The 18,207-nt window shown below is 30.4% G+C and overlaps 4 protein-coding genes across 4 annotated transcripts; 2 read left to right on the top strand and 2 right to left on the bottom strand.

Annotated features, from left to right (window-relative positions):
* Window positions 1-341: 341 nt before the first annotated feature.
* On the top strand, window positions 342-10,125 carry LOC146534016 (putative RNA-binding protein 19). The gene is made up of 15 exons (XM_085195223.1): window positions 342-558; window positions 630-995; window positions 1,070-1,303; window positions 1,838-1,954; window positions 2,089-2,269; window positions 2,831-2,922; window positions 3,357-3,462; window positions 4,144-4,332; window positions 4,859-5,020; window positions 5,448-5,551; window positions 5,837-6,337; window positions 6,883-7,085; window positions 7,652-7,768; window positions 9,590-9,698; window positions 9,906-10,125. The coding sequence occupies exons 1-15, from the start codon at window positions 523-525 to the stop codon at window positions 10,107-10,109; spliced, it is 2,721 nt and encodes a 906-aa protein (XP_085051349.1). The 5' UTR covers window positions 342-522; the 3' UTR covers window positions 10,110-10,125.
* Window positions 10,126-10,304: 179 nt separating this feature from the next.
* On the bottom strand, window positions 10,305-12,932 carry TM9SF3 (transmembrane 9 superfamily protein member 3). Its single transcript, XM_085195226.1, has one exon. The coding sequence runs from the start codon at window positions 12,827-12,829 to the stop codon at window positions 11,102-11,104; it is 1,728 nt and encodes a 575-aa protein (XP_085051352.1). The 5' UTR covers window positions 12,830-12,932; the 3' UTR covers window positions 10,305-11,101.
* Window positions 12,933-13,161: 229 nt separating this feature from the next.
* Window positions 13,162-16,337, top strand: Nle (notchless protein homolog 1). Its single transcript, XM_085195227.1, has 10 exons — window positions 13,162-13,416; window positions 13,484-13,641; window positions 13,720-13,856; window positions 14,031-14,205; window positions 14,358-14,532; window positions 14,607-14,751; window positions 14,831-15,020; window positions 15,092-15,255; window positions 15,328-15,454; window positions 16,261-16,337. The coding sequence occupies exons 1-10, from the start codon at window positions 13,273-13,275 to the stop codon at window positions 16,271-16,273; spliced, it is 1,428 nt and encodes a 475-aa protein (XP_085051353.1). The 5' UTR covers window positions 13,162-13,272; the 3' UTR covers window positions 16,274-16,337.
* Window positions 16,232-18,113, bottom strand: Sas10 (UTP3 small subunit processome component Sas10). Its single transcript, XM_085195228.1, has 2 exons — window positions 17,836-18,113; window positions 16,232-17,702 (listed from the first exon to the last, which is right to left on the bottom strand). Exons 1-2 carry the CDS (start codon window positions 17,850-17,852, stop codon window positions 16,340-16,342), a joined length of 1,380 nt encoding a protein of 459 aa, XP_085051354.1. The 5' UTR covers window positions 17,853-18,113; the 3' UTR covers window positions 16,232-16,339.
* Between the last annotated feature and the right edge of the window lie 94 nt (window positions 18,114-18,207).

The following is an 18,207-nucleotide window of genomic DNA, read 5'->3' as shown; positions in this document are numbered from 1 at the left end:
TTTGTGCCACGACGGCCTCTATATATTCATAAACCTTATTCATTTTTATAGGTATATTATTTAATCAAATATGACATATTGACGTATCCATTGACACCACATCCAGTCTTAAATGAATAATATTGTTGTATTTCATAATATATTATGAGTATAAAACACATTTTACCATGTATTTATTGTTAAACCAGTACCACTACTTCATACCCTAATTTAATAGCTTTTATATTTAACGTTTATTTAAAGTCTTAAAATGTTTCTGTCTACCCCATTATACAGTAACCTTTTAGTAGCTCCTCGAAATTATTGATCTCCTGTTGGCACATCACTAAGTTATCACATTATGAAGCTTATATTAATAAGAAGTCAATTTTGACATATATTTCACGTGTTGTTGTTTTGATTTTGAAAAGTATATTAACCCGAGGCGAAGATTCTATTAAACATAATACTTTTAAATCAAATAGAATATGACTACTTTCATAAAGTTTTAGACATCAATTTCAACTAACTAAGTTAATAATAATGTCACGTTTAATTATTAAGAACTTACCTAACAAGGTAAAATAATATAATATTGACTTATTTTAATCTTAACCTATAGAACTGATTTAATAATTATTAAATTTTAGGTAACTACGGATAAGTTAAAAGAGATTTTTGGAGAGAAGGGAGAAGTCACTGATGTACAACTAAAATATACAAAAAATGGAAAGTTTAGAAATTTTGGTTTTATTGGATATAGAACCGAAGAACAAGCATCACTGGCAAGAGAACATTTTGATGAAACTTTTATAAATAGCATGAAAATCAATGTACAAATCTGTGCTAACCTAGGAGATGAAAAAAAACCCAGAGCATGGAGCAAATATGCAACTGATAGTACTGCTTATAAAAAAATACATAAAGATGAGACTCCCGAGAATGCTAAGCCTAACAAAAATAAGTTGAGCAAAGAAGAAAAAAACAAAAATAAAATAAAAGCACTATTGAAAAAAGTAAACTAAACATTTATACTTTATTTGTAGTAATTAAAAAAATCGGTATTATAAACTTTATATTTTTATTTCAGCACAAAAATGATCCTTTGTTTGCGGAGTTTATTGAAGCACATGTTAATGAAAAATCTTCTTGGATTAAAAATGCTTTAGAAGAATGTAATAAAAGTGATGAAGATAGTGGTGTTGAAGAAGAAAATTCTACTCAAGAAGAAACAGTATCGACTTCCAATATTACTAGCGAAAATAAAGAAATAGAAAGCAAAAAAATATCAAAAGTTGCTAACTCCCAAATAAGTGATTTAGAGGTATTATTACTTGATTATTTTTAATTATAACTTTGAAAGGTGGTACACTAATTTTCTTTAAGAGTAAATTTGAAAACTTATCATACATTCACTTCCAGACCTGATACTAACATAATTTGGCTTTCTCTAAAAATTTAAATAAAATTGTGATATTAAAAGATAAAGTACATTTTATTCCACTGTGTTGAATTATATTTTTGCACTTTCTGTGGTAACAAGACAGCATGATGTTGAATTCCGTCACTCAACATGCAATGTCACAAATATTGGGAGGGAAAGTGAGGAACAGCATGTCTCAATACTAGATTCTGTCTGCCTAGCCTGCTATATGCTGGATACAGTGTGAAGCTAACACATAAATAGACATCAGGTCTAATAAAATTGATTTAGCAGCTATTGAGATAAAATTATACAAATGTTTTTTTTAAGAAATTCTTGGTAACTTAAATGTAAATACAGACTTGCAATTGCATATTGAGGTCATAAAGTTTCACATAATTAACTATATTGTATGAAAAATGTGTTGTATTACAGTATATGAAAAAACTTATGAAAAAAGAAAATGGATTCACAGAGGTAACACAAGAAACAGAGGAAAATAAAGAAGACAAACCAAAAAAAATAAGAAATAGACCTTTGTTCTATGTCAAAGTAAGTACAACTGTATGAAATTAAGCTTAAAGTTCATTCTTATTATATTTAAATTTATGAAATTTACAAAAAATATATTTAGATAAATATATTTTTTGTTGTATATATTATATATTATTCTTTATTTATTTCAGCTAACAGGTTTGCCATTCAAATGTAAAAAAAAAGATATAAAAGGGTTTTTCAAACCCTTAGTGCCTTTTTCAATAAGATTACCATTAGGCAAGGGAAAAAAAGTGGCTGGATTTTGCTATGTAGGATTTAGAACAGAGAAGGAACTTAATAAGGCTCTCACCAAGAATAAACTGTTCATAGGTATTTATTTATATTAGTTTGTATACAGTTATATATCAAAACTAGATATATTTATTGTTATTTTTTTATCTCTAATATGGCATAACACTTAATAAGTGTAAAATTTATAAACAACATTCACTTTTGCAAAATGATCATTCTCACCAATGATTTTTGGGTTGTGGAATTTTTTAAAAATATCCTTACAGAAATACTAACATATTAAATGTGTTGTAACTATCTTGATAATAAATGTTTAATTTAGTGGTCAGAGCACTTGGACGGTTTCCAAGAAGTGTGGATTTGAGTGTGGACTATATGTTCAAATTTCAAGGTAGGTAGAGGGAACCGAACCTAACCTTAAGACATTATGACACTTCCATTCGCCACTTTCGAGTGGGAATATATCGAAGTTTCTAATTGCGTACACAACTTTAAAGGTTACCCTAAAAAAAGAGATTATATAGCATCTTTAAAATAAAACATTAATAAGGCTTAATTTCTATAAATATGCTAAAAGTGCTTATTTTCTATAAATATGCTTAAAACCTAATTTTAAAAAATACATTAACTTTACCTTAGGAAGCCATCAACTACATGTACATAAGTATGAAGACAAAGCTAAAAAAGCAGCAGAAGAAGAGGAACAGAAAAATATTGTTAGAAGAAAGGAGGTAACTATATATAAATACCAACAGGAACAAATATTTGTTTTGTCTAATATTTAATGGAGTTTTTTTCTTTTATGCCGTATCCCGCATACAGCAGGCAGGGGGAACAATTTCCATTCAATTTTCAAGGTGATGCGTGTTGAGTGGTGGAAATCAATGTCGTACTTTGTTTTGCTATCAGAGCGAGGAATTGAAAATGATTTCTGCGAGTGGTAATCATAACCACAACTGACTGTAACTGATGCAATCTCCGCTTGGAGAAATCATTATTTACATCACACGGCAAGAGACAACAACTAACGGGCATTACAGATGACTAAATATAAAAAAATTGTAAATGCTAATAAATTAATATAAATTTTGGTCTAAATTCAAATAATTAGTTATATAAATCAAATTATTATTTTGTTATATAAATAAATTATCTCATTGTTTAGAGAGAAGGTAATGAAGAAAGCATTGGGGAAAGTGGCAGTATATTTGTAAGAAACTTGCCTTATGTAGTGTCTGAAGAAGAAGTGGCAAATTTATTTGAAAAATATGGTGAGTATCTGAATTCAATATTTTTAAATTAATGATAGGTTAAGGATTTATAATTTATATATGATTTATATTTATATACATATTTACACGAAAAGATCTTAAGATCAAAGTAAAGAAAATTTAAGCATTTTCTTACTCAATTGCATATTATTATTGTAAAGTAAAAAAATAAACCCCCACTACGAAAATTTCTACAGGTTGCGCTACACGGTAAAAGAATTTATATGAAAATTATCATTTCATATATTAAACGTTAACCGGGCTTCGATACGATCATCATTGCTCCCATGTACAAAATATGATATCAAAAAACTCAAAATTCTAAGCTATCCCCTGTATTCTGTTGATATTGCGCCTTTGGCTTATCACATGATTTAATTTTACTACATAAAAATTGGATTAAATCGTGAAATGTCTCACAGGAATCTCTATTTTTCAAAAAGATATTCTAATGAAGATGAAAAAAAAACAACAATAATGCATGTTTTATTAATCATTTTTTTATATAAATTGAAACAATTAAAATATAACATTGTTTGTCTCTCAAAAACGACATTAATTCCAATATCTAATATTTTTTGTTTTTCGTGGTTTTATATGTTAGAGATAATTATTTATTAAGTACTGCTGTACTTAAATGACTAAATAACTTTTATAAAACTCCAATTGTAAAATTTCTAGGTCCCCTAGCTGAAGTAAACATGCCAATAGATCCTTTCCTTAGACAGCCGAAGGGATTTGCGACGGTCACGTTTGTGATGCCCGAGCACGCGGTCAAAGCGTTCTCAGAGCTAGACGGGACGACATTTTGTGGGAGAATGTTGCACTTGCTACCAGCTAGGACCGAGACACCTGATGATGAAGACGAAGGTACGTTCATAAAGTCCACTTGCTTATTGCGTAATGGAAATTATTGTATTTGCTTATACATTTATAATGACTATTTTTATTTGATAAAGTCTCTACAGTAATAGGTTGGTGATTTTTACCTTATTTACACTAAAAATAATGGTTTATGTATAAGTAATACAATATTTCAAGTTTTTTAAACCTAGTGCCAAGATAAGACCTCATAAACTAAACAATAACAATGTTTAAAGTATCTTTATTCGCATACAATTCTGACACTCACTCACTCCGTTCTGCATTTTCCGCCGAATTCTAGAAGCATTACGTACGGACGTGCGTTACGGCGCGCAACACCGCGTCTTTGCCATTCACTTATTGATATTAATTTATTATTGGATTACACACTTGATTTATCTTACATACAAAATTCATGATTCTTCAAAATTCAAGTCAATACAATCAAAATTCAGGTTATCGAACAACAAAATATCGAATCATATATAAAACACATTTGATTTTTAAATAATTTACACTTATTTATTTACAGAAGGTTTATCATTCAAAGAGAAGAAGGCGAAACAGTTGAAGAAATTAGCGAAGTCCTCTCACAACTGGAATGTTTTGTTTCTCGGCACTAACGCTGTGGCAGACGTTGTCGCCGCTAACTATAATACTACTAAGGAGCAACTATTCAACGACTCTAATACAAGTGTGTTTTTTTAATTTGTAACACGCTGTATCGCGCATATAGCAGGGTAGCAAAGGGAGCTTAGTGATAAGAAACTCTCCGTTCTTCACGCACTGCTTTGTTTTCAGGTTATTGATTGTTGAGCGACGAAAGACAATATCGCGCTTTATCTTGTTACCAAGTGTTATAAAATGAAAATAATTCATTCTTCTGAGTAAGGTTCGAATCCACAATTGTCGTGTTTTAAACACGTCTCATCACGTCAGACTGCCTCTGTACTATAGCGGCCTTATTTCCGTTTTTAGTTTTTACCAACCAAAATCAACCGACGCTTAATAAAAGTTGTTAAATCGAATGTCGTTATATAGGCTGTTTGTTCAATTTGAAGCCTGTTATTTTTTAATTTCTAGAAAATAACTTTTTTTTTCTTCTCTTTTATTTAAATTAGACACTAGTGCTGCTGTAAGACTCGCGCTGGGAGAGACACAGTTAGTTGCCGAAACTAAAAAGTTCCTTGAGAGCAATGGAGTGTATTTAGAAGCTTTTAATAAGGTAATTTTCAACTTCTCATACTCACACAATACCTATGGTATAGAAATGAAATGAAGTGTCTTTAACACTCCATTAACCACTTGCCGCCCAATTTTCACAACCGTTCCAATTATAGGCGCTTTTTAAAAAGCTTAGCAATATTAAAATGTTACATATATTGTACATATTTTTCATTATAATATATCTACTAATAAATAAAACTTAAAAGTGATAGAAACCATAAACAGATATTTCAAAATTTATTATTTGTAGTTGGTATTACTAAAACATTTTTTTTCTCAGTAGCAAGCCAAAAAAAGATCGAAAACGTGTATATTAGTCAAAAACTTACCAGCCGGTACCGATAAAGAGGAAATCAGAGCGTTATTCGTGAAGCACGGTCATTTATCCCGATTCTTAATGCCAAATCACGGTATAACAGCACTAGTCGATTTTATAGAACCATTTGAAGCGAAAAGAGCGTTTACTAAATTAGCCTATTCACAATTTAAATCGGCCCCGTTATATTTAGAATGGGCACCAGAAAATATTTTTGTTAAATCAGCGAAAGCGGAAAATATTGATAAAATTGACACTGATGGTAAAACAGATAATAATAAAAATTCTAAACATGTTGAAATTAATGAAGAAAAATCTAAAAATGTTGCAATTAACATTATTAGTAAAGAAATTGATAGTCATGAGGACATTAAAGAAGATACCGTTGAAGAAGAAGTTCCCGATAACGATACAACATTGTTTGTTAAAAATCTTAATTTCAAAACTACAGAGAAATCTTTAAAAGAAGTAAGTGGTATTTTTACCGTATTAATTAAATTATATCGAGCCTATAATTTTTATGAATACAACAGTTACTATTATTGATTTTAAATATACATCAGTTTCTGCCTCACAATTTATCCCATATAGTAGGGTGGCAATAGAAAATTTAATATTAAACACTCTTGCCCGAATTCGGGACATGTTGTGGACCCAAAGCCGCTTTGTCTTATATTAAAGCGGGGAAATTAAAATAACTCATTGCCCCGAGTAGGGATTGAACCCACAACCCACGTTAACAGTAAATCGGTATACCAATGCAAATACTGTTTCACCAGTCAGATCTGTAATGGTCCAAGTCACCCTGATATGTCCGGTTTGTTAGGCCCATTCCCGTTCTTGAGTTTGGAGACCAATCGGTAGAGATTTTCCATCCAAGGTATTAGGTCATCCAGTGTTTAGGCACACAGCAGTCGTATCCAGCCGAGTCTCATTTAGAATGACGACCTTAATACTCACGTCTGGGATCGTTGTATAAATATTATTTATATGAATTATTATTTTACTAACAGCATTTCGCCGGATGCGGTAGAATATATAGTGTAACAATCGCTAAGAAAAAGGATCCAAAAAATCCAGGAAACTTCCTTTCAATGGGCTATGGATTTATTCAGTATGTTAGAAAGGAACATGCAAACGAAGCTTTAAAAGAACTTCAAAGTTCCACACTTGATGGTAAAACTTTAGAATTAAAACGATCAGAGAGAGGAAATAAGTAAGTACTTTTATAAATAAATATAACAAACTATTAATACATTAGTATTAATAGTGGTTTTAAGCTATAATTTGCCTTTGATTTGCTTTTCCATTGTCGTGAAGATTCTTTAAATTAGCAGATTAATTTATGATATGTTATAAATTATTATTTTAGTGTTTCTACTTTGTCGAGTATAAAAGATTTCTCTCTATGGTTTGCTTAAATCTTTAAAGCTGTACAACGAATTTTTATAGTAAACTGAGTGATATAGGAGAAAGGTTCATATGTATATATTCATTATATAAGAGTAAAATCGAGAATATTAAAAAAAATATGAATGTTGTAAAAAACAAATGATTGTAAACTAAAGCCGCCCTAAAGTTACCTGCAGGTGGCTGCGCAAATATGTTTTTTAGATTTCATCTTACTTTTATTTACTTCCGCTCAAAATTTGAGAAAATCTAACTTCAGGACGAGAAAAAGCAACGATGGAAATTATAGTATTAAATATGCTATAAATAATTTCGATATTTAAATATATTTTTTCCAGATTTGTTTGATTAATTTCTTTTAACTTATTCTAGCACTGAAGTAAAATCTTCAAAGAAAAGTACGAAGGACACCATACAAAATGGAACAAAAATACTTGCACGTAATGTGCCATTCCAGGCCAACAGAAACGAGTTGCATGAAATATTCAGGTAATTTAAATATTACTTGATAATTGCAATTTTTATCTTGACTGCTATAGTAGTCCAGTGGTAGGTACAACGTTTAACTGCATATGCGATGGTTGTGTGTTCCATCCCCACTTGGGGGATCGAATTTTTAATAATTGAGTTGGAATTAAATAAATATATTATACAATGTGTGTGACTGTGAACGCGATAGGTTGTAGGTTCGATTCCCTTTCGAGAAAATATTTTAATATATTAAATATTTATTTATTTTAATATATTAAATATTTTATAAATATTTAATATTTTCATTTCTTCGCTTCTGGTGTCTAGGCCAAACGCGGCGTTGAGACCTGCCAGTCAACACGAAATGCCTCCTTAATTCGGCGGAATATGGGAAACTAAGTGTCTTATCACTAGATTCCTACTAACACAGCGTGTGTCTAAAAAAATTAAAGTACAATAATACGTTCCCATATTATTTATTTATGATTTAAAACATATCCGCTTTCGTTTATCTATTGACTGTATAAATTTACGTAACGTATTTTGTAACCTCGTTTCTCTATGGACAATAAAATAATACCACTTATTTGTTTCATCCACCATCGCAAATCACGCCAAGACCTTTACGAACCAAGTTCTTTAGAAAGTAAATAGGAATAACATTAATATCTAAAATACTACAATAGAATGACGTATATTATTGTATCTTTTCTTGTCTACTTTGAAAATAACAAATGGACATATAGGTAATTGTATTGCAATATCTATATATATAAAATCGAAAGGTCACTCACTCATCACGAAATCTCAGAAACTACATGTGCTAGGAATCTCAAATTTTGCATAGGAGTTACTTATAGGACGTAGGTGCTCGCTAAGACGGGAATTTGCAATATTCGACTTCTAAGGGGTTGTTTTTGGGGTCGAAAGTTTGTATGAAACTTCGTTACTACAAATGCTAGGAGTCTCAAATTTTGTCTCAAGTCATGGAGACAAAAATTAATAATAACATAGTTCACGCGGGTGAAACCGCGAGCGGGCCGCTAATAATATTATAAACATAATTAACGCAGCGGTGAGTTCCGCCACTGGACACGCCACGGCTCTAGAATGCGGCGGAAAGTGGATATCGTAGTGTCTTAACACTTGGCTGCCTCACCTACCATGCTGTAACTCGCATATATACAGTGTTTATACATATATTATGTTTAATAGTAGTTTTGATAATCAAACTATTCATTTATCTAATTACATTCTATTCATAGTCGGCTATAATAAGGATATTTAGTTTGTTATATGATATTTGTTAAATTTTCTATAGCTACACCTTTTCCATGCACGTATCCTTAAGCAGAATGTATGTATTACACCAGATCTACTATCAATATGTATACGTACACTATATGTTACTAAAACGAATGATTAAAGGATAAGATCCTTATCAAAGTTCCTAATAAACTTTTACAAATTTTAACACTCAGTTTAATTAGATTCAATACTGCGATAATATATGTACTTATTTGATAATTGATAACGTGGTAAAAGTATGTAACATAAAATATTTTGATGATACTAGATCGTATCAAATATCCCATTCTAAAGAAACTTGTTGAAAATTGTTTTTTTAGGAAATAAATAGTCTATTATCTAAAATTATATTCTTTAAATATCGTTACGCTTAAATATCTAAAAAAATTGAGATGGAATATTCTCTAACGTACCTACAATAAAAACATTTTATAGCCAAAGTAGTAATATGATAAAACATGTTGTAAGAAACCATTTTTTATTTTTTTAAATAACCTAGATATTAAATTATATAAAATAACATTTCAACAGAGCATTTGGGGATATCAAAACTCTGCGGCTGCCTAAGAAACTGACAGCGGGCAGCGACCAACATCGAGGATTCGCATTCGTCGACTTTTATTCCAAAGCAGACGCAAAGGTATTAAACACTAACATGATTACTAATCTTTTTTTGACATATATTTGGTATAATTATTAATATCTTTGCTCTTATAATATATGATTTTTTAAACATATTGATGATCTTATTACAATAATGCGGGTTCAATTCATGTTATGACTCAATTTGTATGTGGGTGGTTTAAATGTCAACTATAAAGCTTTTTCTAAAATTATGCCATTTTAGTCCGCATTTGAGGCTTTGTGCCAATCAACGCATCTTTACGGAAGACGGTTGGTACTGGAGTGGGCGGACCAAAGCGACGACAACGAGGATATCAGTTTATTAAGGAAACGGACTGCGGAAGCATACAATGCGAAAGTACCAGGAGGGAAGAAATCTAAGAAAGCTGCCGTCGATGTAGATACTTTTGTTGAAGGAGAAAACTAATAAATAATTATATATAGAGGCTTGTTTTATTGAAATATTTTATGCGTTTCATAATATATTTTACTAATCATTCCCAGACGAAATAATTATATACGATTTTTCTACTGCTTTAGAATTTTTCATATTGTTTCGTTATATTAATATAATGAATATTCTTTAAGGCATGAGAAGTAGTAAGTAAATAAACAAGTCTGATTTAATGTACATAGTCACCTTTATTATTGATGATATCAAATACATTGTTATTGGATGGCATACACATACTTTTATCTTATTATAGAAATTAAATATAAAATAATGTATTACACTCATTTAGAAGTTAAAGTTATAATTCTATTTCTAGTAAATATTTACATAAGTAGAATTATCTAAGATTAACTTAAAGATCACATACCTAGGATTTACTTTCACTCTTACAACTTTAAAATCATGACTTACAGTTGTAAATGATATTGTTTTTTTATAATAAGCATTATATAACAAGAATGTGTAATTTTTTTATTTAAAACCATACATCCAAGTTACACTATATTAGGAATTTGATTAGCATCCATATTTACACATTTATTTAAACATTGGGAAATACTAGATATGTTAATAAATAATTTTAAAAGTTCTCTTTTGTTTGTATATCACTCAGGATAAGACTGATAATAAGTATATGTTGCTGTAATTGTAATGTAATATGACCACTAAGAGTAATTTATATAATCTCCATAAGTTCACATAAGTTTATCTGCCAAGTTTAGTCTTTCTTTTATAATAAAAAGTTTATATGATTATAACTTTGAAAATATATAATACAATTACAAAAAATGTTAAACACATAAATACTATTACTAATTTAATTCATGTTTTTAACAATCAAATTACGAAGGGAATGTGCCTTGATTGCTTATAATATTTTCATGACTCAATATATCTCCCATAAAAATATAAATATATTAACAAAACCATACAAGTGGCTTTGGCCACACTAAAGTGTCCAAGATTCAATCAATTTTTACAGTTGCATAAATTTTTCTGACAAATAAGCTAGTACCTATGTAGCCGACAGTACCGCAAATTATGCCTAAAGTTAAACTGAAAAGAGCCATGTAGCCAAAATAGAAAGTGGTTTGGAATAAACCATACATTTTAGTTTTAAAGATGAAATAGTAGAATGAATATAAATAGACATAAAGTGCAGTACTTCCGGCTGAAAGGAAGCTAGTCCATTGCCAACGATAATCCTCAGCATTCAACAAGAAATAGGTGCAAACAATAGTTACACATACAGTCACAATCATTAGAATTAAGAAGACAAGCAACATAAAACCATATACATAGTAAATTTTGTAAGCCCAAAATGATGTAAAAATGAAATACATTTCAATAAATATAGAACCAAATGGTAAAACACCTCCCAAAATTATTATAAAAAAAGGCTCCATGTACCATTTTTTTTCAGGAATCGGCCTTGGTACAGCATTAATACGACAAGGGTAATCAGGTTGACCAGCCAAATTGCGTCCAAGAACAGTACCAACTAAAGTAAGTGGTAATATCACAAATGTGCAAATGGACATTACAGCTATCATACTTCCAAATGGAATTGCTCTAGAGGCATGATAATACATAGCTATAAAATTTATAAAGAATGCTGTTCCACAAACTAAGACAGGCAACAAAAAAGCAGATAATAACATCTGTTTTATCCACAGTCTCCCACCCATTCGAGCATATAGAGATCCACCAAAATAGCCGTTGATTGGAGAAGTAGCCGCGTAAATAAAAATTGCAGTGGATAGCAGTGAACCTCTCTCAGTATAGAGCTCACCAAATATTGTAAAGATAATAACAGCTAATGTTACTACAGTCAACTGATGGCCTGCTCCAACAAGAGCAGAAAACAATGCTAAATGTGGCACAGGCCTAAAAACATCACCATGCACCTGCTTCCAACCATACTCATCACCTAAGTCCTTTTCCAAATCATCCAGATCATCATCTTTTGAGTACCTAGCATAATCTTTACGGAGAGTTCTCATTAGTATCATTGAGACAAGGCCTACCAAGAATATTACCATCATAAAACTATTGAAAATACTGAACCAGTGAATACGATGTTGAAAAAAGTTGGGATCTAAATATTTATCAAATCTATCTTCAAATTTTATGTTGCTCTTCTTCCAGTTAACTTCATATGTAAATGGTATTTTCGCATTAGGTACCAGGCGTTCTTTGTTTTCAGCGGTAAGATTGACTTCCACAATTCTATTCCCATTATAACCAAAATCGAATTTCTTATGAGTCCAAATATAGTAATTGTCACCATCTATCTCTCCTACAATTCCCCATATGGGAAGATCATCTACATACATTTGATACCAGTAATGATTTTTTACAGCATACACCAGCGCTTTATAAGACTGCTCGTCCAGTTCAATAGCACAAAATTGTTGCGCCGGAGTATTTTCTTTGTAGGTGATGTCCAAACCACTTAGCTCCAATTCTACTCCTTGAAGAGCTTCAGATAAAGTCTCATGGTAGTGACCAATAGTTACTTTGGTACCAGCACAAAAAGGTAAAGAAAAATATGCGTACGTCTCTTGTCGATTGTGATATGGACCCACGGTGTTCATCCACAGTACGACCTGCTCTGAATCCTTATATGTGTGCGTATGTTCATCACAGTAAGCAATATGCCATAAAATAAATAAAATATATAGAACTTTCATTTTTAATTTATACAATCAAAGGCTTTATAAATAAAACGATAAACATAACACGTAAGTTAAAAACCGATGTCAGACATTTATATCAATGTTGCAATAGTTAAAAAATAGTGAAAGTATTATAATTATATGGTACGGTATGTAGTTATAATAATGATAAGTATGAAAATAAAAAATATTTTTTCAATCTTCATTTTAAGTTTATAGACAAAAGATAAAATTATTTACCTAATAAATTGTGACGGTCACGAAATCTGGTACCATCTATAAAATGCAACTCTTTTAACTTCAAACGCAAGCTTCGTTAATAAACTGTTATAGTTCATGTTGAAATGAAAAGAGATGATCTTTTGACATTTCAACGTGAACTTGACTTATCCAAAAGATAGGTTATATTTACAATTTATAGGTCGCTATAGGAAGACAATTTTTAGAAATATAAGAAAATGGATATAGATAATGACCTACCAAACTGTGTTCAGGCTCGATTTAAGTCAGAAAATGGTGAAGAAGTCGGCAGTCCTTTAGATTTGCCGTTAAATGTTACTAAAGATCAACTTACACTAATATGTAATGCTCTGTTAAAAGAAGTTAGTATTTCACTTTTTAGTTAATATTAAAACATTATAAATACTATAAAATATTCTCTTTTTTCAGGAAGACAAACCTTTTCTTTTTTTTGTTAAAGATATTGAAATAACATCTACATTACGAGAAGCGTTAGATATTTCTAAACTTAACTCTGAAGAAGTGATAGATATAATATACCAACAACAAGCAGTTTTTAAAGTTAGACCCGTTACTCGATGCACCAGGTAATACCCATTTAGAATAATTTAAAGGTATAAGATATAATTATGAAAACAAAATAACAATTATATTAAATCTTTTAGTTCCATACCGGGTCATGCTGAAGCAGTAATATCAACCAATTTTAGCCCATCTGGAAAAGAATTAGCAAGTGGTTCAGGTGATACAACTGTAAGGTTTTGGGACTTACAAACTCAAACACCCCTACATGTTTGCAAAGGTGATTATTATTATATTTGCTTTTACATGTGGCTTTATGATTTTTATTGACAAAGTAATAGAATAGAACTATAGATAAATAAGTAGGAATTCTAAACAACTGTGGTACAGTGAATTATATCCAAATGGTGAGTCACAGACTGTGAACTTTACAATACATATTGGTCCAACACAGGTCACACTAATTGGGTGCTATGTATTAGCTGGTCACCAGATGGTAGCAAGCTAGCATCAGCATGTAAACAGGGTAAAATTATTCTATGGGATCCAAAAACAGGCAATCAAATTGGTAAAACAATGTCTGGTCATAAACAATGGGTTACAGCAATGGCTTGGGAACCTTATATGAGGTAAATATTATAAAATGTAATGATATTATTTTAAGTTATTTAATTATTCATTGGTTTTGTTATTAGGTTTATTATAGTTTAGAGTGCCAGAAGAGTCCTCAGTGATGTAGGTGAATATGTTATTTTAATTGTACATCTTTGCTTACCTCCAGAAATTCTGAGTGTCGTAGACTTGCTAGTTCATCTAAAGATGGTGATGTACGAATATGGGATACAGTAACAGGACTCACAATTTTGAGTCTAACAGGACACAGTAAAGCAGTGACGTGTGTTAAATGGGGTGGAACTGGTCTTATTTATACATCTTCACAAGATAGAACTATAAAGGTATTTTAGAATAACTAAATCTTTTAAATGTTAATAATTATGTTTTTTTCTTACATACAACATTACTTTCCAAGGTGTGGAGAGCAGAAGATGGAATACTTTGCAGGACACTAGAAGGTCATGCACATTGGGTGAATACATTAGCGTTAAGCACAGATTATGTATTAAGGACTGGTCCTTTTCATCCAATATTAGATAAATATGACTCTACAAATGATAGTATGTATCATAATTACCTAATAAAACAAAATCTTGGAAATACATTACAATAATAAATTATTATAAATTTTTGTTTAAGAAAAAATTTTACAACAGAGAGCCGTGGAAAGATATGAACAAACATGTCCTAAAGGTGACGAAAGATTAGTATCAGGCTCAGATGATTTCACATTATTTCTATGGTTACCAGAAAAAGAAAAAAGACCTTTGGCACGCATGACTGGTCATCAGCAACTAATTAATGATGTGAAATTTTCACCAGATACCAGGTTTGAAATTGTAGAATTGTTTTATGAAGAATTAACTCAAACAGAAATAAAAAATATATATTTATTTTTAGAATTATAGCATCTGCATCATTTGATAAGTCAGTAAAATTATGGGAAGCAATCACTGGTAAATTTATTACAACACTCAGGGGACATGTGCAAGCTGTGTACATGGTTGCATGGTCTGCAGATTCTAGACTTTTATTGAGCTCGAGTGCAGATTCAACATTAAAAGGTAAAAAATATAAATTAAATTTCATCCTTGTTTTTCTACGAAAAAATCATTACATCTAACTAAAATTTTCAGTTTGGAATATGAAAACAAAAAAACTCGAATTAGATTTACCAGGACATGCGGACGAGGTGTATGCAGTTGATTGGTCACCAGATGGCATGTATGTAGCTTCAGGTGGAAAAGACAAAGTGTTAAAATTGTAAGTTTCAGCTTTTAAATGACTAAATATTATTGATCCAAAGGTATAATGAACTTGATTTGATTTTATTCCACAAAGAAATCTTATCTTAGAAAATTGAATGTAAAATACTAATTTTTTTTAGCTTTACACTGTATCTCATATCAAGATCAAGGGAACTTAAGTGTTAAAGCAATCAATGTCTTGCATTAATTTTCGTAACAGCCTGACAGTGCTAGTTGATGTTACATAAATTTTATTGTCATAAATTCAGTAGTCTTGTTTTATATTCAACTTAAAAATATTGTTATTGAGTAACAAAGACCAAAAATTTATTTTTCCTATGCTAATCAGAAAAAAGAAAATACTTTTATTATACAACTATTCTTTTAAAAGTTTAGAATTGTTATCCTCTTTAGCTTAAGTTCTAGCAGACTCATTTTTTAAATATTTAGAACTGTATAAAAATCTGAATGTAGCAACTCGAACTTGCTACCATGGAAGCAAATGAAGGTATATAAATATTTGTTTAAAATTTATTTATGCTGTTAAAATCTCTATAGATATATTTAGAGTCACATAAACATTTATTGAAGTAGGCCTTGAAATTATGCTTCTTGTAAATTTTATACATTTCTTAATATTTTTCTTTTCTTAGTCTGTGAATGTCATCTGAATAAATGTTTATATTTTCATTCTCCTGCCCTGGTAAGACAAATCATGTCATTGGGAGCATAATCACCCAACAAACAATATCTTTAAAACAACTGCAAAGAGAATATACTAGGAATACAATTATTATACAGTAAGTGTTCTTTTTATTTCAGATGGCAACATTAAAGAAATACAAGCTTATTGAAATGATACATTGTACGATATTTGTATAATAAAATTTTTAATCAAATATTATTTTATTTTAATGCTCTTTTTCACATTGGCCTTTATACCAGATGGTTCGCCTCCATATCTTGTAGTCTCAGTTCTGGCTTCCCTTACAGCACCCTTCCTTCTTATTTTTGCTTTCCTATACTTAAGTTTATGTTTAACTCTTGGATTCCTTTGTTCCTTCTTTCTATGTGGAGTCAATCCCTTGTTTTTTGCAATTTGATAAGTTATTTCTCTTTTTCCCGGATCACCACTAATCACTTCACTAGCAGAAGTAGATGGCTTAATATGATCATTTTCAATTTCATCATTATCTGAGAAGCCACTCTCCTCAGATTGAGAAACACTTTTGTTTATATTTTCTTCTTCCTTTTTATTAAAGAAGTTGTTACTTTCATATTCTTCATCATCAGATACCCCTGTGTCTTCACCATCATCTTTTTCTGCAGCACTGACTAATTTAAGTTTCTTAGCCGGGTAATCTGCAGACTGTTTGCTCATTTTTCTTTTCTTGCTCTCTATTATTTGTAACTCTAAGTTATTTTGTACTGCATGTAATAATTTATTGATTTGAGGTTTGATTACTTCGAGATATATGGGCTCCATCTTTTGTAACATTTGCCGATATTGATATAACCTTTTCACAACGGGATGATTCTGAATGTTAATTTTCTGACTCTTTAGCAATAGATAGAAACTAATGTTTGTACAATAATTTAAAATTAAATCATAATTAGTTTTAACAAATTTAGATGCAGAACAATTGGGTAACTTTCCACCTTTTACAAGTTCTAAAACTGGATGTAAATCATCTTTTGCAACAGTTAATTTTGATTTAAAATCGTTAACAAGATCTGTAAATTCTGGACTCTCTTTTTCTAATAGCTGAAGCTTCTGTCGTTTTGACATTTGACTAATATCACTTTTTATAATAGTATCACCCTTTTCAGCAACTGCAGCTTGCTTATTAAGAAAATCAAGTGCAAAATCATCTTCTCCTAATTGCTCAATTAGTCTTTTTTGTATATTTTTAGCTTCCTCCTCTTCCATTAGAGCATCCTCCTCATCATCATCCCCAAATCCTCCATAATCTTCATCTACATAATCTGTAGAATAATAAGATTTTTTCTTTTTACCCCATGCTTTAGAATCTGGTAAATCATCATCAGATTTTTCTTGTCCTTCAACATCACTGTCAGCTATTTCTAAGTCATTTTTGATGTCATCATCTTCAGAATCAGAAAATGCATATACTTCATCTTCACTTTCTGAATCATGTTTTCTTTTTCGAAGCTTATCCAAAATTTTCTTTTCTGACGTTGAGTAATCATCTTCTGAATCGGATGGTTCGTAGTTATCTTGCATATCAAGTTTTGAATTAATTCTAAAAAAGATTAAACGTTAATATAAAAAACAATAAGATATATCCTATAATTTTACAGTTATATTAATAGGAACAGTGCAGAGCAGAGCAATATAGTAGGAGTTTAATTAAAACACTTAATAACAATACTCACTTTAATTTATCTGCCATTATTTATATTCATCAACACCAGAAGCATGGAAATAAAATTTAGGTTATTTTGATATCATCCCTGGTATCCTTGCTTATATCGAATGTATAATTTATTTTCGTACACTTTAGATGGGCCACTTAATTAATTAATTAATTACGAAATACGAATTGCACTAATATATAGAAGTCATTCAGATTTATATTGCATAGCAGCACAAACATCAGTGACTAGACCATATTGACCACAGATATTGACCATAAGCAATTAAATAGAAGAAACGTACACCACAGATCTACATTATACACTTATTTTTTGTTTATGACACTAGAATTTTTGATTCTCGAATTTAACTAGTGTTGTACGTACAATGTT

Source organism: Heliconius melpomene, chromosome 12 (genome assembly GCF_056956725.1).
Source record: "Heliconius melpomene rosina isolate 202511_hmr_F chromosome 12, ASM5695672v1, whole genome shotgun sequence".
NCBI classification, from domain to species: domain Eukaryota; kingdom Metazoa; phylum Arthropoda; class Insecta; order Lepidoptera; family Nymphalidae; genus Heliconius; species Heliconius melpomene.
The sequence above is the reverse complement of the archived record's forward strand: the minus strand, read 5'-3'. Positions and strand labels throughout refer to the sequence as shown.

Coding starts and splice junctions, on each gene's coding strand:
- Nle (XM_085195227.1), top strand. CDS start 13,273: ATGGATATAGATAATGACCTACCAAACTGTGTTCAGGCTCGATTTAAG. Junction 13,642..13,719: donor CCCGTTACTCGATGCACCAG/GTAATACCCATT, acceptor TAAATCTTTTAG/TTCCATACCGGGTCATGCTG. Junction 15,256..15,327: donor TGCAGATTCAACATTAAAAG/GTAAAAAATATA, acceptor TAAAATTTTCAG/TTTGGAATATGAAAACAAAA.
- TM9SF3 (XM_085195226.1), bottom strand. CDS start 12,829: ATGAAAGTTCTATATATTTTATTTATTTTATGGCATATTGCTTACTGT.
- LOC146534016 (XM_085195223.1), top strand. CDS start 523: ATGTCACGTTTAATTATTAAGAACTTACCTAACAAG. Junction 4,333..4,858: donor ACCTGATGATGAAGACGAAG/GTACGTTCATAA, acceptor ATTTATTTACAG/AAGGTTTATCATTCAAAGAG. Junction 7,086..7,651: donor CGATCAGAGAGAGGAAATAA/GTAAGTACTTTT, acceptor AACTTATTCTAG/CACTGAAGTAAAATCTTCAA.